Source organism: Pavona decussata, unplaced genomic scaffold, assembly GCF_977016875.1.
Source record: "Pavona decussata unplaced genomic scaffold, jaPavDecu1.1 SCAFFOLD_238, whole genome shotgun sequence".
In the NCBI taxonomy this organism is placed as follows: domain Eukaryota; kingdom Metazoa; phylum Cnidaria; class Anthozoa; order Scleractinia; family Agariciidae; genus Pavona; species Pavona decussata.
This window is the reverse complement of record NW_028145643.1, coordinates 2,080,856-2,099,960: the sequence shown is the minus strand read 5'-3', so window position 1 is coordinate 2,099,960 and position 19,105 is coordinate 2,080,856. Positions and strand designations below refer to the sequence as shown.

General features: G+C 38.1%; 1 protein-coding gene across 2 annotated transcripts; it reads left to right on the top strand.

The window, feature by feature from the left end:
- Window positions 1-1,395: 1,395 nt before the first annotated feature.
- Window positions 1,396-18,460, top strand: LOC146457734 (synaptotagmin-A-like). 2 transcript variants are annotated; one of them, XM_085091764.1, is made up of 9 exons: window positions 1,396-1,476; window positions 3,025-3,259; window positions 7,925-8,107; window positions 12,029-12,296; window positions 13,047-13,149; window positions 13,559-13,617; window positions 13,770-14,403; window positions 15,690-15,882; window positions 16,507-18,460. In XM_085091764.1, exons 4-9 carry the CDS (start codon window positions 12,040-12,042, stop codon window positions 16,857-16,859), a joined length of 1,599 nt encoding a protein of 532 aa, XP_084947890.1. In that variant the 5' UTR covers window positions 1,396-1,476; window positions 3,025-3,259; window positions 7,925-8,107; window positions 12,029-12,039; the 3' UTR covers window positions 16,860-18,460. The 2 variants fall into 2 exon arrangements, with proteins under 2 accessions (XP_084947890.1, XP_084947889.1); XM_085091763.1 differs by having other exon boundaries at window positions 7,925-8,111.
- Window positions 18,461-19,105: the final 645 nt, after the last annotated feature.

Genomic DNA, 19,105 nt, shown 5'->3' with positions numbered 1-19,105 from the left:
CGGAGTTTCGTGACATGACACTCCACGCGCCTCAGTCTGTTGAAGTCTATTCTCGTATCCAATTTTCTTTAAAACCCTCAAAACAGATAAATAGCCTCTATGTACGAGTGTGCCGGATAGCTTCGGTACAGGCACAAACACCAGACCGGAGAGGCCTGCTATTCTCACAGTGCGACACTCAGTTTCAGAACGATTTTTGTGCCGTGGTGCCGTTTCGCTGCGCCGCTAATCAAAGTCAGCTTAACAAATCGTTTTTCTTGAAGCGCGGATCGGCTCGCCGTACAAAAAGTCTTCTACGGATGCTCCGGGCGTGAAACCTCAGCTGTCCGTTAAAGCGTGAACTGTTGGGGGTCGTTTTGTGCCTTTTTCGCATAATTTTATACCGGTGGATCGGTTTATGACCCGGCAAAAAGACTTATCCGGTTAAACTTGTGAACATAGTCATCGATTGAAAATTGAAAAACTTGAGATATCCTTCCGGCAGAGGCATCTCTTTCCTTCCTGTGTCAAAAAACACACAAGAAGGACGATGCGCAGTCAGGTGGAACTCGACGCAAAAACGAATAATGATAAGTATCTTCTAAAACAAAGTTGCTTTGAGTATCATAAACTCCTGAAAGAGTTTTAAAACTACAGCCTCCTCTGCCTTGCAAGCGGGTCGAGCGATTTGTCTAAATCCGAATCGTAGAAGATGCAAAACTACAAGCAATATTTTCGGTACAACTTCCCAGCTTGACATTGCGAACTTTATACGAAGCCGTGTGTCAGCTCCATAAAACCGGTGATCGCGGAGCTTGTGGCAATTAAACGTTCAATGTGGTGACTGTAATCAAGACTGAGAAAACAAGAAGTACGCAGATCTGCAGGATTGCAGGTATGGTGTTACTAACTCGCTTTTGATTTTGCTGTTTAGGAAAAACTGACCTCTGGGACGGTTTCTGATTCGATCTGTTCGAGGGATAACAGACAGAGGTAGTGTTATCGCCATTTTGGTCTGCGTCGAGGGTAAAGAAAGTGAAGTTGGTGCATTTAATAATGACTTTCAATATCCGTGCGCAAAAGAATTCCACTGTCCATCAGTAGCAGTCACCCGTTGATAACTGTTAGGGGAAAACATACATTTTAATAGACATGTTCTCCACCGGGTTTTAGCCTTTTGTAACTTTTACACGGTAACTTCTATGACGAATTCACTTTACCCAAGCGCCCAATAAAACTGTCGAAATAATGAAAAAAAAAACCTGTTAAACTAATGGCTTTCAAGAGTTGAGATGAATTGTAAAAGAATTACCAGACATCTAAATCAAATATTTACAAAAATAACTCATAATTAATATAGCGCCTTTCAATTTGTTGACCCTTGTAAGCCTTGCATCGCGTCGAGGCTATATACATGCGAGATCTGAAAATGGCGCCAGCTTTGAAACTTTACTTATTGCTAATGTACAAAGGAGCGATCCAGGCGGGAATCTAGAGGTAGGGGCTCATATAAAGAGAAAATTCCTTTTTAAGATGTTTAGTATTACTTCCAAGTGGATCCGGTGTACCTGAAAGTGCTTGAATACAGCGAACAGTTTTGGAATAACTAACGGCCAAAGTTGACAGACTGCATATATTTGAATGGTATGGTTCGCTTGGGCCTGCGAGCTTTGCTGCATGCATGTAAATGTTTCTGCTAGCCCAAAACGTCTTTTAGGGAATCGATCTCTAATTTTGATATTTTTTCTCGTGATGAAAATGATTATGGCAGGAATGGCATAACCATACATGCAGGATTGAATATTTCAAAATATAACATGTTTACTATTGTGCCCACTGTATATTGCATACTGAAGCCTTAAAACACTGCGTACCCTACGGAATAGTAAGCTATCGATATAAAAACAGATAAGTAAATATGGGAGAATTATCCTGAGCAAATTAATTTAATAACTTTTCATTAACAGCATAAAATATCCTGAACCTGTGATTGTTAGAAGCATCTATTCCGATGGTGTTTATCCGGCTGTGAATTATGGAAATTTAAATTTGAGCTGTATTGCTTATACCGCACGAGGCCTGCTGTTTTATCAATACGAGGTACAAAAGTTTGCGTGAAATGAAAGAGAATCAAAAGAACGAACAAGTTGCAAGGAAAAGGAAAAGTTTGGCTCCTTGAACTGAACTTATACAAAACCCACTACAGACCGCGGTAAATTTTTATTGTGCTAATATTTTAATGTATAACACGTTAACCCTATTGATTCTGGCCCACACTTAGCGAGGAATTTTTCTCGCTGAGTGTTTTTAGTTATTTCAGTTCTTCCTTGCCGCTCCAAAAGTTTTGACGCTTTCAGCTGAAGATCATTTGTAGACTTAATTCAGTCTTTTAGAGAGTAAACGATTATTTTTATTTTCCCGCCAATTTTTAGCCCAAGCAGCGCGCCCACAGATCTGTTTAATTCATTCGCAGTTTCTCTTTAAAAATAAAACTGTAATAGCATGATATTTTGAAACACGTAAGAAGAATCGGGGTTTGCTTTGTCTCGTCGTCCGTTTCAAAACAGACTCCATAATTGCTCTGTTGAGATCATAATTTAGTGTCAGACATAATTAATTTACATGCGTGTTGGCCTGACATTGGCTACCAAATTATCATAAGTAACTCAAAGCCGTTATACACATTCACACTACCGGTAATTTAATTTCGCTGTATATAGAATTGGTATGTTGGGGATTGAAATGCACTCTGTTCATTGAAATTTTTTATGAAGTAGAGAGTTTATATCATTGCTTGACTCGAAATGTTTCCCTACATCCATTTTGTAAGTGTAAAAGAAAAAATGTTTTAATATTAAAATTCCAACACAATTTAATTAGTGCTTAAAACAAGTTTTAAAATACTGGCATGAACGTTTTAGTTCTTCCTTAAAACTGCCTTAATTCTTTTTCCAGTTTTTACATTTCAGTTAGCAAACTACTCCAATTTTAACAAGTGTTTTCCTAGTTTACTTATAATGATTCTATTTGTTTTGTATTTCTTAGCCACAGGATCACCCCAGGGAATTCAAATAAAAGAAAATAAAAGAAAAGAAAGCGATTCATTAGAAACAAAACAAGTTGGAGCTGAGTGAAGTGGAGTGCAGAGAATTAATTCAGTCGATTTAAATCAGCGCACTTCTAGCAACGCGTTCCTCCCTTTGCCACAAAACCAGTCACAAGTTTTAAGCTACCGAGAGACGACTTTAGGATGTAGGCAGCGATGTAGACGGTGTTAGAGGTAAGTTGAAGACATTTTTTTTCATTTGAGCTTCAATTTCGCACAGTTTGGTGTTCAGTTGATACGGTTTTTAATGAGGTGCATGACAAGGTAGAGAATTAATGAATTTGCTTAGTTTTGGTAAAACAGTATCTTGTAAATGACCACTGTTAGAAAGTTATTCATTCATTTAGATTGGATCGTATATCAGTAATGCTTAATAAAAGGGATGAAAAGCATCTCTAAGCATTCGGCATATTGTCGTTCTTAAAGAACTTCCTCTCGACATTTTTGTCGTATGAAGCATATGCTTAACACCGAATAACCGCCAGGTTTTGCCTCAAACCTAATAGTTTTGCTCGCAAGATGCTAGTGTAATGAGTAAAGGTATATTTTCCGCCGTCCGACGAGGATTAATGTACACTGGCCTACAATGGGGATTCACTTAGCATAGATTGCATAAATTACTGTGTCTTAAATCCCTCTTCAAGGGTTTTTCAGTAAACATTACACAGCAAATATCCAGCGAATAGCAAATTTTACGTTTTAAGTTACATTTTGCTTTGTTTATAACTAATGGAAGCCCCTGTGAAAACCGTTTCTCCCGTTTTGCGTGTTCGTTTTGAAGATTCACCGCCAAGAACCTTCAGGATAATTTATGCAAGTATGTCCTGCTTACTTGAAAACTTTAGCGCGCTTCTTTGTAAAATACAGCAACGTGAAAACAAGGCTGGTTCTTAAACTGACTGGTTAAAGACTGGTTAAAGAGGATTAATGTTTCTGTTTATGAGGTATTCATGGCGCAAAAATAACATTTTGTTCGTCTCGTTTGGATTCGCTTCGCTTACCCAATTATGCTAAAAGGGAATTGAGCGCCATTTCCGATGGCAAGTAATACCTTGAAATGCGATAAAAATCGTCATTTGTGACAAGTAAATTGTCATGGCATACCTCAAAATATTACAAAGCTGTAAAAATATTTAGAAATAACAGGTTTTGATGAAGAAAAGAAACAAGCGCGCTCGTCAGCAATCAGTAATGCTATGCACTCAATGGTGTGTGACTGACTACTGACACTTGGGTGGGTTCTAATCAATGAATCATGTCGGGGATTTAAATCTCCCAGTTTTGTACACGCAAAATTGTTTTGGTCTTTAAACCAAAGAAACTAAAAGGAATTAATGTTTCTCGGTTAACATAAAAGATAGCATAACAAGCCAGAATTGGGTCAGAATTAATAGGAAACGATACCACAAACATCAAAAGCACAGGAAAAAGTCAAACTTATAATTCAGTTTATAACAAGACAACAAGATTTCAGAGTGAGTTCTCTTACATCGGGGGTCAACGAGATACAAGCACAAATGAACAGTACTTCTTTACATAAACGTTATGATTTTCTCTGAGATAGATCTTAAAGAACAAAAGACATAATTTAATGCCGGAAAGCTTCTTGAATTTTCCAGGCAGGCGTTTCAAGTCTTCGCTGTACTTGAGCAAATCCCTAGGTCACCATTGGTCACCCACCAAGAATCTGATGTATGTTCTCTAGGCCAATGCGAGTTGAAAAATAATTGACTTGAAAAGGAACAGATTCCTTGAAACTCTGGAAAAATCATCAAACTTGAATTCTGAGTTTAAGTTCATTTCCTTCCGGTGAAGGAAAGCAACATAAGAAGCAAAACACGAAGACAATTTTAGTGATCTATGATAAATAGCAGAGTGACAGTGAACTTAGCTTTTGTATTGCACCCTGTGATGTCTTATATTTTCTCATTGTGTTGTTATTTTTGGCCCATTGTAAAAGGTTCGAGAAAATTACGGCCGCTAAAGTCAAGGGGAAGTGTCACTGAAATTTGGTGTTTTATCAAAAACTTCAAAACGCTTCTTTTATCAGCAGGATCCTAAAAGTATTGCTCAAATATGTTGTAGATTGTCACCCCAATGTGTTAAGACTATCAATGTGTGTCTCTGGCCACAGATGGACTGGGTTAGAATGGACAGTAACTAGAAAAAGTTAGGCTAACTGTTTACAAATCCTCGCGTTTCGTTTCCAAAATGCACTAGAGCAGGTCATGAGTTGCTCCTTTCAAGAATTCAGTTGATTTCTTTTTCTTGATGTTCTAGAATTATTTACGACCAACTGAAGGTGTTGTTGCGCCATTTTCACCACAAAAGGTCAAAATCCCCGTGATAAACTTTAACACGAACGAAAGATCGTGATACATCCCACCACACTTTCTTTCGTGTTTGTTGTTGCAAATAATTATAAAGCTCTACGCTTCAATGGTTCGCCGGACTCGAAGCTTCGCGTTTTCGCCCTTTTTGTTCGTGACTTTTCGCATCACATACTACACCGTAAATTGAAATGATCTTCTTCAACCCCAAAGTGCCATTTTAGCCCTGGTAAACCACGGGCTGATTCAGCCCCTTCGAGGGCCATTTTGGTCCCTGTTTTTGGAGGAATGAAGATCATTTCTGCCCATTCATTTTAGTCCTTAGGTACATTTCAGCTCTTTAGATTAGACTATTTTGGTCCTAATTTAAGAAAGCCAAATTAGCTCTCAAAGTAAACGCTGTATTTTACTCACCAAATCAACCCAAATTTTGGAGCTAAAACAGCTCTTTTAAATTTACAGTACGTGTATAAACATTTCACTTGTCAACTTTGCAAGATTTCGCCCGGTTTTAGATCGTGTGAAAACTACAAGGGATTTTTTTAATGTTTCATTAAATAATTCATGCATTTTGCCCGTTTTAAAGGGAGGGGTTCACAGTTCTGCGCATGTCCATGAATCAAAATACGTTTTGGCTTTTGCTCGCTATGACCCAAGCCTGTTTAATTTAATTCGTTATTTATTAACCATTCGGAAGGGAATAGGTAACTCGGGTGGTAATTTTTTCATATGATTGCGTTATTTCGCATGCAAATAACTGTAAACAATCAATCGTGGAATAAATCCTATGGGTCAACACTAAATTCAATATCAACAATATGAGTACAATCCACTAGTATTTTCTGTGAATTTTGGTCATCAGTCATTTTGCTCGGACTAATTATAGAATGAGTTACTGAAGTGCATGTGAGTGGGATTTTTAAGGCCATAAAATTGATAAGAAAGAGACGGAAAAGCATTTAGATTCATGCACATGTGCTGAAATGTGAACCCCTCCCTTTAAACCAGACTGAAATGACCAAACTTTTTCTTTGTATAAGACTGCAAGTTACAGAAATTGTCGGTTGGATTAACATGACTTAACAACGTCAGAGATATATATACATGTCTAAGGTATTTTGTAACAGTTTTATGCGCGCATAGTAAACTGAGTCATTTCAGAGAAAACTGTATAAATATCAAAGTTTCATGAGGGCCAAAGTTCCCTAAAATAAGCTTCATCTAATGGCTTCATTTACTAAAAAAGGGCCAGTGAATCTCTTGAAAAAACTGGCAATGGTTCAGCGGGCGCGCTGTATTATGAACAATGATTCCGCTCGCCCTTTGTTGAATTAAAAAGAAACAAGAAATATGCTAAATCTTCAATTGATTTCATTTTGCAAAAACGACCAGAGGAAGATTTAATGGGATCTTTAATTAATGGCCGCTATTTCTCTGGCGTGGTATAATAGCTCATAGCCCATGGCCGCTAAGCTAATTATCCAATGACCAAATTTTAAATAATAAGTTTTAACACACAATACCAGGCCAAATGCAAAAAAGAAATGTATAAAAAGTCAAACACGTGTCAAGTACTCGTCTCACTGGAACGTACTCTCCCGTCATAAGCTGAAAATGAAATCTGTCCAGTCCCTAGTCTAGTCAAGAGCTGAGATATAAACGCTCTTGGGTTGGTATAGTAAGTGTGAACGGAAAACGACTAAACTGGCGGCGTGTTCACACTATACACTGACTATGCAACGATCAGGTTTCGCGGCTGAGCAAATCCTCAAGAGACTGACATGGCGTACAATTTGAGTTGCTGTTCACATTATGCCATTCAGCAGCAAGAAAATTACCTTGTGCGAAGTGTTTAGCTTTCAGGACTAGAACGGCGAATTGGCCTTCCGGCACAAAATATCGTTCCAAAATCAGCATTTCATTGGCAAGCTAACACAAGGCCAATTGCTGGCCTGGGTTTCATGACACACAAGCCATTCGTTACGGTGGGAGCGTAGGCTAAACAGTTTATTAAAGTTTTCTTTCGTCTCAACTTCCCTGAATATTCCGGAGTCCATACAGACCTTCCCGTCGATAAAACTCTTCAGTTCATACGTAACATCTTCGTGGTCGCAACTTTTAGCAAAACTAATTACCCAAACGTTGTCACCGTTTTTGTTGACCGGCCAAAATTGTAAAAATTATGTACATGCAATATTATTTGCCAAGAACGACTGGCAAAGTTAATTAAGCACCGTGAAAAGAAATGTTTTCATTCCTCCTATTTTTTCTATGCTGCGTTTGTTAGATTCAGCTAATGCACGTGATAATTAGAACATGTAGCTTTTTTAACGCTGTCTCCGTTATTGTTTGTATCTAAAGCTCTTCCTTTTCTCCCCTTTTTAAACTAAAATCCATTAATTGGCTAATCTCTTGCGGTGCGGTCTCCTGAGAAATGACTTTTATTTACAGTTCCGCCCGGCTTGCCACAGCTGTTGGCTAGTTCATTTATTTTGACTGTCTATTGCAGGTGTCGAGCTGTGGTGTATCTGTGTGCATTTCCCAAGCTTCCACGATGACTTGAATTTGTGCCGTAAAGAGTTAAAGCATTCGTATTTTGGAGACATCCAGCTGAAATACGTGTAACACATCCAAAACTGGCAATAAGTGATTCTGGAAATCACGAAAAGGTCGCAATACATAACCAACAAAAGTAGGTGAGTCAAGAAGTCAATTTTGCATCTAAATTATTAGATTAAATAAAACAATTGCAGTCAAGGGATATAATCGGGTTTTTTCTCCAAATATATAACTTGAAAACATCTTGTCACCTTTCCCTCAGATGAAAGAATGATGTCGATTTCACTAAAGTTTCAATTCACAGTTTTATTATAAATCGTTTTTATCGTTACTCTATTTTCATTGCTTTCGGCTTTTCTATGCATCTTATCTTCCCACTATCATAAATTTAATTTCAGAGTATTTGGTTTTTGCGGGATTTACTTGGGTTTTCATTAAAATAAAACAAAAATTAGTGGATTTTACTGTGTGCATGCAATCGAGCTGAAAGTGTATTTTACCTACGTCTTTTTTAGCGAAGATAGAAATATTATTGAAACAGATCGAAAACATTCTCTTTTTTGAAACTTGATTGACAAAGAAAGTTAGTTTATGGAACTGAAAGGATAATACTGGATGTGATTAATAATAAATTAGAACTAGAAAATTCTGTTCAATAATACAACAACATGTTTTAAGTTTTTGTTAATTTGCATTTTACCCTGAATTGGCTTCGCAAATATTTTTTGAAAACTTGTGTTACAAACATGCAAGTTCCTTTATAATAGTGAAAGAATATTCCATATTCCTTTGAATTTTTGTTATGATTTGTATTATTTTCTGTACCCAGTTTGATACGAGTCTCGCTAAATTAAGTTCTGATAAAGGATGATAAGACGAAGTATTGGATGTAATTTTTTACAGACTTTTATTTCTTTAACTTCACAAATACAAAATTACAAGTTAAAATATGTAACAAAGGGACACATTTCTGATAACTATCAAGGTGACGAAGTATCGGCGCAAAAATTCACCTAACATAATTAGTCCTCGTATTTTACCATCAAATCGTAAAGATGTTTCAATATTTTCTCATTCTTACCCATTTAATCAAATCAGCTTTAACTTCTTTTCGTAATCAAGAATTGTGATGTTGATTTTGTCGCTTAAAATTCAAGTTTCAACCATTTCGTTTTTCTCTTTCTTTATGTTTATTTGGTGTGGGTACACTAATTAATCATTCATAGGAGAGATAAAAATTAAACCCACGTGAACTTTCTTATTCTTGTTTCTAAGCTATCAGGAAACAGATGCCTTTTATTTAACAATTTTCAGTTTGTAGAAATGTTTGAGACAAGCTCTAACTAGATAAATGTATCAGTGTTAATTGGTTTATAGGCGAAAAGAAATGTTGTATTTTTCTTCATTGAGTCGCGCGTGAGACAAAAACAGGAGACAACAGACATTGAGAACCACAGTTTACTTTAAGCTTTTACCATTCTTTAAGTTTCCTGCGTTTCTTGTGCTGGTTAATAATCGAAAAACAAATTGTTATGTCTTCTGTGAAGGAAAACAGCGGTGGAATCGCTATAAGAGCTATTATTCTTTCTGTAATTAGTACAAGAAGAATCCCTCTAACAAATTAAAACCGATGATTGTTTTTCTGCAGCTTGTTGTTGAAAAACAAGCAGGCAAAAAATCCATATGCTCTATAAAAAAATGAATTAGAAGCCAACAAAATAATAAAAAAATGAACTTTTAGTATTTGAGGTAAATTCTGAAAACCATTTCAGTTAAAACGGGATTTCCAATTTCCCTATGTTGTCATTTGCAAAGGCTCCTGAAAAAGCAACCTTAGGATTAAGAGGTAAACGTTTTCTACACAAAATTGTAGTTATAATTCGAAGCGGCCACTCGCAAGTCGAGTTCGGCTGCAACGCATGGACATTCCATGCACGCATTGCGTGCCTATAGTTTTTGTTCGCACACTTCAGAGCACTCTTCGTTTTATATTCTAGTACAAAGAGTGTACGCAGTATCATTTTGGCGGGAAAACAAGACAGCCGTCGTCATTTTACTGCGATTTTTTGTGAGAACGACCTAGTGGCGAAAACAAGTCCTCAAAACGAAGGTGATCTCGTCTTTTTGAAATCACGAAAGGTCTTAGCTATCATTATTCAAAACAACGTCGTTAAATTCGTCGCTCACAAAGAGTAAAATGAAGCTTTCTGAGATATATCTCTTCTTAGTACTTCGCTACTAAAACCTTAAAGTCAAATCTCGTGGTGGTCGTAATACTCGGCTAAAATCTGAAGGTATCTAGTGAGTCAGTTTTTCAACAAGCTGGGTCAGTTTTATTTTTTAGAAATGTTCCTAATTAAGACTAAAAGCTGTCTTAAATCTATAAACCTCAATTACTTTACGCATATGTTTTCAGTAATTGTCAGTAATGGAATTTAATATTGTAAGTACGGTTGGTTTGAGGCCACCACGTTTATAAAAGTATGTGAACTTTCAATGCAATGGAAGAGTAAATCCGAATAATTAAAATTGTTCTGAATTCCATAACCAGGGACTTAATTGTGAAAAATCTGCAAGTCGTTCAAGTTCGTCAGTTTAGCTGAAAATAGAAGCTCTGTGGTTAATTGCCAGACTAAACTAAGAATCAAAACGATTAAATTTAAACTGTGGTTGTAGCATGCCGAGTCAGCCACCTTGCATCTGAGATGAACTGTGATCATTCTTACTCTAGCTTCCGCACATTCTAGACCATGTTTTAATTAGTAGTGGCATGTTCATCAAATTTCCCTTGCTTCCTGCAATTTATCTATTCCTGGTGTTAGCCTTTTCTATTGTTTTTGAACATTAATATATAAAACATTTGTTTGAACTGCGAGTGAAAGATTAAATAGACGAAAGACCCTCGCAGTTAATCTTAACAAATTGCGCCGGAATGTCTTTCTTCTAATGAATATTTTACCCTCAGTTCAAATGTATGTTTCATATATTCATAATCATTTATTCGTCCTTCATGGGTATATTACAAACTCACAACATGACCAGCTCCCAGTTGGCTTGATAGCTCAGTTGGAAGAGCACTGAACCGGCATCGCAAAGGTTATCGGTTCGAATCCTGTTCAAGCCTGAATGTTTTTAGTTCAACCTTTCTTTTCGCAACTGCTTAAGTTGCGTTAATAACTCCGAGGGTCTTTCTTCTATCAAGAGAGGATGAAGGTACCTTCATCCTCTCTTGCTTCTATTTAATTAATCCATTGTTTTTGTTTGTTTTTCTTGACGGAACTGTGTGTCACATTGCAAATTTATAGATGGGCTCGTTGACGCAAGTACAAAATTGAAAAAACAACTTTTAATAGCTACTATACAATATTAATCAGTAAAGGTTAGCAAAAAGTGTCGATCTTGGAATTAATTTAAGACCATTTAACGCTAGACTGCTAAAAACTAAAACGATTATGAACGACTATCAACTAAATCCGATTAATTTATCTCACGTGTTTATTGACGTTCATTATCAAAGCGACGAATTTCTTTCACTCGATTTCACCGTTAATAATTGAGTTGCTGTTTTACAACTGGATGTTTTACTCCTTGGTAACTTTATTTTCAAGGGAGGACGAAAATTGCGACCTTATCTTTGGAATCTCGCTTGCGCCGCTCTGAATGTGTTCCAAAAGGGGAATACTAACTCAAAGAAATAGGATAAAGAATTGAAGAGACAGATGAAAGCTTTTATAAATTACCCTTTTCTAATACAGTGTTTACTCGTTTCACGTGATGTAGCTGTGTTGAATCTATTAAGCAGGGCTTTCCTGTGCTGCTGTTTTATTATGGGACATTTCGAATGTGCATACATGCACGCATGACAGGAACGTCTGAGATTGTGTTGCTACAACACGTTACAAAAAAGCAAAATAAGAGTACAAAAAATATATATCACAGAGAAGATGGTGAGGAAGCCTGTGTTTATATCTTGATAGTGTTACGAGGTAAATAAGATTGTTATCACATGGTGCTTCACCACTGACCTGATAAATTTTGTTTTATTTCCTGGCAGATTATAGCATAATGGACCTCATAATAATGATAATTCTCGGCATAGTAGGCGGTGTAATGATCGCCACTGTAGCTGCCTCAGGTATTTACTACTCCTACCGCTCAAAGAAGGATAAAGAAAAGGAGAAAACAGCCGCCAAACTGACCAGCAGTACCCCCGCCAGGCGGTCTGCGCGCACAGAAGCCGAGCCGTTTGTCGTTTACCAGGACGAGTCTTTGGTGGATTTTGATAGTATTCCTGTGCAACCTGAGACTAGAAGGCCAATCAGGTAATGTTTTAGGAAGACCAACAGAGTAACCTGTGCACAGGCTACTAACCGCATAGTGAAAGATTAACTTCAGCTGAGCTTAATGGCAATTTCTGATAATTTCTTATTTTTATTTTTCTGACAATTTTAATTTTTAAACATTCTCGGCGGCTTATCGTTTCTGAATGAATAAAACAGTCTTTTTTGTTAAAATATCTGCAGTATTTTAACCGAAACAATTTCCCGGTTGCAAACATCACGTGACAAAGTTTCATACAGCTCTTTCCGATTTCATAAATGTCAGCGTTTCGCTGATTTCTCCAGAGCCTGAATAACAAAAATGAATGAATGAAAAAACAAACGAACGAACGAACGAGTGAATGAATGAATGAATGAATGAATGAATGAATGAATGAATGAATGAATGAATGAATGAATGAACGAAGAACAAACGAATGAATGAATGAACAAACGAATCAATGAATGAATGAATGAATCAATCAATCAATCAATGAATCAATGAATGAGTGTCTGAAAGTATCGGAAGTTTGTGGAAAACCAAGACGCAACACAAAAATAAAATATCTTGTTTCAAAAAATTTATTGTTTCCGAGAACCTGAAACAGTTCAAGTTAAACATTAGTGTCCTGTCTTCGTTCTCCATTTGCACGTGTTTGTCAGAGAAAAGAACTCTGGAAAAGCGCAGATTTTAAAGAACTCTGATTAGTGTTTGGACTCACTTTACTCTAATCAGTTGATCTTTGTTCCCAGGTCCCCAGATGACGTGTATCCCCCGCTGAGAGAGGACGAGCAGGATGACTATTTACTGAACGATCTGGAGATGGACTTCAGCTCCACCTCGGTCATACCACCGGTGGGTCACGTGACTTTCGCTTCCAGGCAACACCTGCGCAAGGGTCCACTGCACTGAATGCTGTTGATCCTCTCCTTATGAGAGTAAAATAGTTGAAAGTACTCACCAGTAATTAGGTTCTGTCAAGAGATCATGGTTCTTTTCAAACAATGTCAGAGTTGAACAAAAGTTTGTGTTGTTTCACATCACTTTACGGTGACCAAATTACCTTATCGAATCTGATGACAAAACCAAGCATTCGTTGGATGGAAAAAATACTCACTTATGGGACATGAGAGCAGTTTTTTGTACTGTCTGCCAAACCATGAAGGCTGGGCATACTGACAGAGAGAAACGGTAAAGTGTTAAAACAGGTGCTGTTTCAAGAAGTTTGACTTCTCCATTTTTTTTCTATTCCAATTTTATTTAGGAGGATACTATAGAGAGGAAAGGGTGCCTGGAATTCACCTTACACTATTATCAATTGAGGTGAAGATTACTTTGTTATTGAACATCGTTTTTTTTTTCTTTTTCTTTTTTTTTTTTTTTTTTTTTTTTTTTTTCTTACTTTGGGAGAAATCTGAATCTTAGGCGATGAGTGGAAAATACTTACAGTATGTTAAACTTTTTTTGCTTCACAGTTCAACTTTAACGTTAACACTGATCCGTCTCGGCGACCTTCCACTGCGTCTAGATACCGGTTTTCCACCAGACCCGCTGGTTGAATTTGAAGTCAAATACGCACACGATGGTAAAATCAAATCTGAAGTCTACCAAACGACCTGTAATCCACACATGTACGAGAGCTTCCGGTTTGAGGTCCCCGTAAATGACCTTGGCAACCAAACGCTGACCTTCAAAGTGATTGACATGATGCAGACTAACATACCGGAACCACCACCGCCACCGGAACCAGAGGACGGGAAAAAGAAAAAGAAAAAGAAAGACGAACCCCCTCCCCCTCCGCCTCCGCCACCCCCCTCCCCAGCGCTTATAGGATTTGTCACGGTACCTCTGGTGAGCGTGGCTATGAAGAAGTTATTAGCTGACACTGAGATAACGATCCTTCGTGACGTGATTAAGCTCAAACCCAGGCGTTCCCTGCCGGAAAAGACCGACACTACTGGGGGTGAGACAGTGGCGTCCACTACAGGAACAGGGACGGATGATTTTGAGGACGCTCAGGAAACTGTGGAGGATGAGGAGAAAAAGGATGAAGAAACGGAAAAGGATGTCGAGGAACCAGGAGAACAAGATGAACCCGACTCTTCTCAGGTAAGGGACGGCAGCGTAACACAGCCCATAAAATCATGACAACTTCTTTACACGTTGTTTGATTAGTCAATGCAGCCGGGTATGCTTTTGCTATATTTTTAAACCGCGAGGATTTATTGAGTTCTGCTATTTCGATTTCTGTTATTTTGGTGTCCCTGGATCAAATTCCAAACATAAAAAATTAAACTTGTGCTGTATTGTTCAGATAATTTTCAACCGGCTGTTAGCATTTTCCCCGGCGTGATTAACACTTTTCGTCACTGTTCTCAGTGGTCATCTTTGGCTATTCGCCTTTAATATGGTTGTCTCAGCTTTGGTTTAACAAAGGCATTAGAAAAATGCTCCTCGTTACAAATATTTTGCTGAATAATCTGTATTGTGCTACATTCTGTACAGGCAGGTAATTCGCTCCCGATACAGGTAAATGTTTTAATGCTAAATTATGTTGTATATAGTAGACACATAGTTCCACTCATTTATTGCTGTCTTCCGTCTGTATGTGAATAATCTGTATTACGGTCTTCTATTTAGTGAATAAGACCCTTGAGGCTGCTGGTATGTAGGAGTATAATGACCAAGGTTGAAAGGTTGTGCGAAATTTGAAATTTTAAAGACAATTACCTTCCTATATACCAGCTGGCCAGGAAGGGGTCTATTTATTTTATAACCCTCCGATTAATTTCTGAAACGGGCGCACTTTACTGTGGAAAGACAAAACAGCCAACCTCGTTCCCAGGGTCTCTCCTCTTCACGTCCCAGTGAGCGTGAAGAGGAGAGACCCTGGAATTGCAAACTGACTACTGTGTTTACAAAAAATAAGCAAGGAACCGCACAACGAAAATGCTGCAGGTATACGCAGGATCTGTAAAAGATCTAATCAGCCAAAATGTGTTTACCCCTTTTTATTAAGTTGTAATTGGATTACAAAAGCTACGACCTACAACTATGACGTTTTTTCTTTGCTCAGTACTCGAAAAAAATCGACCAACTGCGTTATCGCCGTCTGATAAACGCAGTCCGATTTTGTACCACGTGCCGTATTAGGTGCGTGTTTTGTCCAATAAGAACGCGCGGAATTAACCGGTGGGCTCTAAATGTGAATAATCTGTATTGTGCTACATTCTACACAGGCAGGTTATTCTCTCCTGTTAAAGGAAAATTGATTTATGTTGATTAATGTTAGCAGCGCGCACGGACTTTCCACACATTAATTAATTGTTGTTTTCCTCATGTGACCATTGACAGGCGTTCTTCATCTCTTTTCCCAACATTCACTTTTTTTTTAGGTGGAGGCGGAACAAGCAGTGGAGAAAATCGTCCCCAAACGCCCCTCGGTCACATTTTCCCGTGAGGTGGACTCGGATGTTCCTGGGCCTGCTCTGCTGGTGTCGCTGGCATACCTAAAATCATCTGAAAAACTCACGGTCATCGTGATGAAAGCAAAAAATTTAAAACCAATCAGCAAAAATAAAAAACCAGGTGAGCAAAATAGACTCCCTTGGAGACGCTCTTTTTGGTTCGTCCAGTAATCTTTCCTCCGTCGTTGGGGAGGAAAGATTGTGTGACGAGCCAAAAGAGCGTCTACGAGGGAAGGTAAGAATTGTGAAGTACTGTTTGTTTTGTTGCTGAGTTAATCTTGTTCCCAATTGGATAACTATTATGGTCAGCTAATTCTTAAGCAAAAATTCACAGGAAAACACTTGAGTACCCGGGGGTAGCTTTTGAGCTACTCGGGGCGAGCTTTGGGGTTAATCTGTTTGATTCTCACGATCTTTAGTTGTGTAGTGTACAGGATAACGTTGAGGCACAAAACCAAAACATACTTCAATTTAGACTTCAAGACTCCTTGCTCAGTATGGGAGACAAGTATAAGGATGTTGTCTTTTAAATTCAGGGACAATTTCATCCTGCTGCAACAAATATAAATAAAAAAAAATCGCCGGTCAGTTGCGATTTCCTAAGAAATTCGGAAGCCTAGCCCTGATCATGAATCCACAACCTGCCAGAAAACAAATTAAAGCCGTGATCGATACATTTTTAGTGTTATGCCAAGCCAACAGAAATTATATTTGCGACTTCTTACGTTTATTATTCATTATTTAGATCCACTGGTCAAAGTTTACATAAAAATGGGCGACAAGAAACTGAAGAAGCGAAACACGCTGGTGAAAAAACACGACGTCTCTCCGGTGTGGAACGAAGCGTTCAGTTTTGCCATTCCATTCCGCATTCTGCACAAAATAGCAGTGCTTCTACAAATGAAGCACTTCTCCGAAAGAGGAAAGAAAAGGTTAATTGGGAAAGTCGTGATAGGATCAACGTCAAACGATGAAGCAGTGGATCACTGGAATGCCATGCTGACTGCCACGTCGTCTGTTGCTAAATGGCATCAACTGGAAGAGGAACAACCGAGCGGAAAGAAGAGTAAAACTTCAACAAAACAAAAAGCGAACTGAGATCTTTTTAAAGTAATACATCAAACACGAGGAAGTGTATTTCATCCAATTTCCATGCAAACGCCGAGAAGTGGGTTTGAAAAAACGAGGCGCAGCCAAGATTTTTTAACCAACTTCGAGGTGTTTATTTGGAAGGCGGATGAAAACCTAGAGTGTTTGATAAAGTTTCTCAAACCATTAATAATGCTTAGATAAATTCAAGGCAAAAGCCGTCCGAATTTTATCTTTTCTCCTGAATGAATTATTGTTTCGAGAATACGTGTTGATGGAGACCGAGGAAGACCTTCGAAACGTCATGAGATGCGCATGCGCGAACCCAGCATGCTCAAAACCAAAATTCATGTTGTCCGCATGAACCACGGTGTATTTTACGGTCTAGAAGGCTTGTGCATAGTTTTATTCGGTTTGAGAATTTCAACGTAACTTGCACGTTATTGATCTCAGGATAAACAATCCTTTGTTGCAATGTATCGCGGTGTGCAACAACAACAGCAACTTTATTTAATATAAAATACACAGCCCGCATATAGCAGAGCTAATCGAGGCGGGCTGTCTGACTTAATAATTATTATACACTGAAAATAAGCAATGTTGAAATTATGCCATCCCTAAAATATGTTTTATAACTGCATTTTTAATCGTTTACAAATGGGAATTGAGAAAAAATTTGGAAGAGAAGAAAGAGCGGTTTGAAGAAATTTGTCGTAAGAAATTGTTATTTTTTCACTTCAAGGGTTTCGTAAATTGCGGTGTTTTATAAAAATTAAAATGAATTTTTCCATTATTGATGAAATTTATTCGCAAGAAGAATCCAATTGTTTAATCAGATGAACTTAATGCACTGATTTTGTACATTTGAATATTTGATACACGATTATATGTTGCACTTGACCATTCTTAAACAATATCTTAATTATCCAATACATTAAAAAATAACGAAGGAAGAAGGTGAAGGACGGCTGAAAAGCTTAATTGTTACCTACTTAATAACTTGAAATAGCTTGAAAACAAATATATAAGCAATGTTTGATACTGTTTCTCTAGTTTCGTTCTCTTGGTTATCTTTGGTAAGACAAATTATAGCCGGAGAACAAAAGCATCTCAGTTAGGATAAATGACTTGGTGGCCTCTCTATTAACACTAATGTAATGTCAAGGAATTAACAACTCGGTGGATAGAGCGTTTACAAGCGAGTGTCGAAAGAAATTCGCATTTAATTTGATTTTGCGTCCGTGCGCTCTGTGATTGGTTTAAAAAAACTCACGCGGCACTTTCTCGACGAAAACCAATCATGACTGGTTTGCATGTGTTTATCCTTGCTTATCGCCGGTTACATGCGCGATGTTGAACAAAAATGCTTGATCGTTTAGCCGGAGCTTCACGACACTTTAATGAAAACGGCTCTATGTGATGTAAGATCCTGATCGATGATGGTGTTCACAGCTCGAGAGTCCAATGACGCAATTGTGTTACTTAGTGCAAACTTTGCTTCAACTAACAACTACAAGGTTATTGTTTAGTTTATGTACTAGCTATAAAAGGAGCCTTTGCTATAAACTAATTTCATCAGTTGTTTACGCCAATAAACTCTCGTTTTATAACTCTTTCTCCTTCATAAGTTGGCTGAACTGATCTAAAGCATTTCTGAAAAGAACACTTCCCCTCTAAAGTACCCGCGCAAACGTAAGCGATGTTCACACGTGACTTAAATGCAAACGTAAGCTCTAGCTCTCCTGGAACTTCAAACTGTTCAAGCTCCAGGAGTATCATACACGCATGCGCATTTGGTGTGGACATCCAAGTTGGCGGATGAGTCAGGCTTCACTCTGACTCTTCCCCAGTCGTCTCTCATGGTCGAGAGGAGAAGCGCAAGAGGGTTGCGCGCCTTCGTTGCGTTGCCGTCCTAGTCTCCTCTCGACGATATCATTAGAGACGACTAAAGAAGGAGTCAGGGCTTCACTTGCTTTCGTATGTACAGTGGAACTCGATTTTACGATCGTCGATCTAACGATATTCCCGATTTAACGATCAACATTCTGTGTCCCGGCAAAAGTTATTTATAAATCGGGAGTTCGTTTACAACGATATCCCGATTAAGCGATATGATTTTGCTGTCCCCTTGCCATATTGTAAAATCGAGGTTCCACTGTACTTAACGATGTTCACACGTGATACAAATGCAAACGGAGCGAAAGGAACGCTTGAATTTTAGATGTTTGCATGTATTTGCACTTGCACCTGCAACT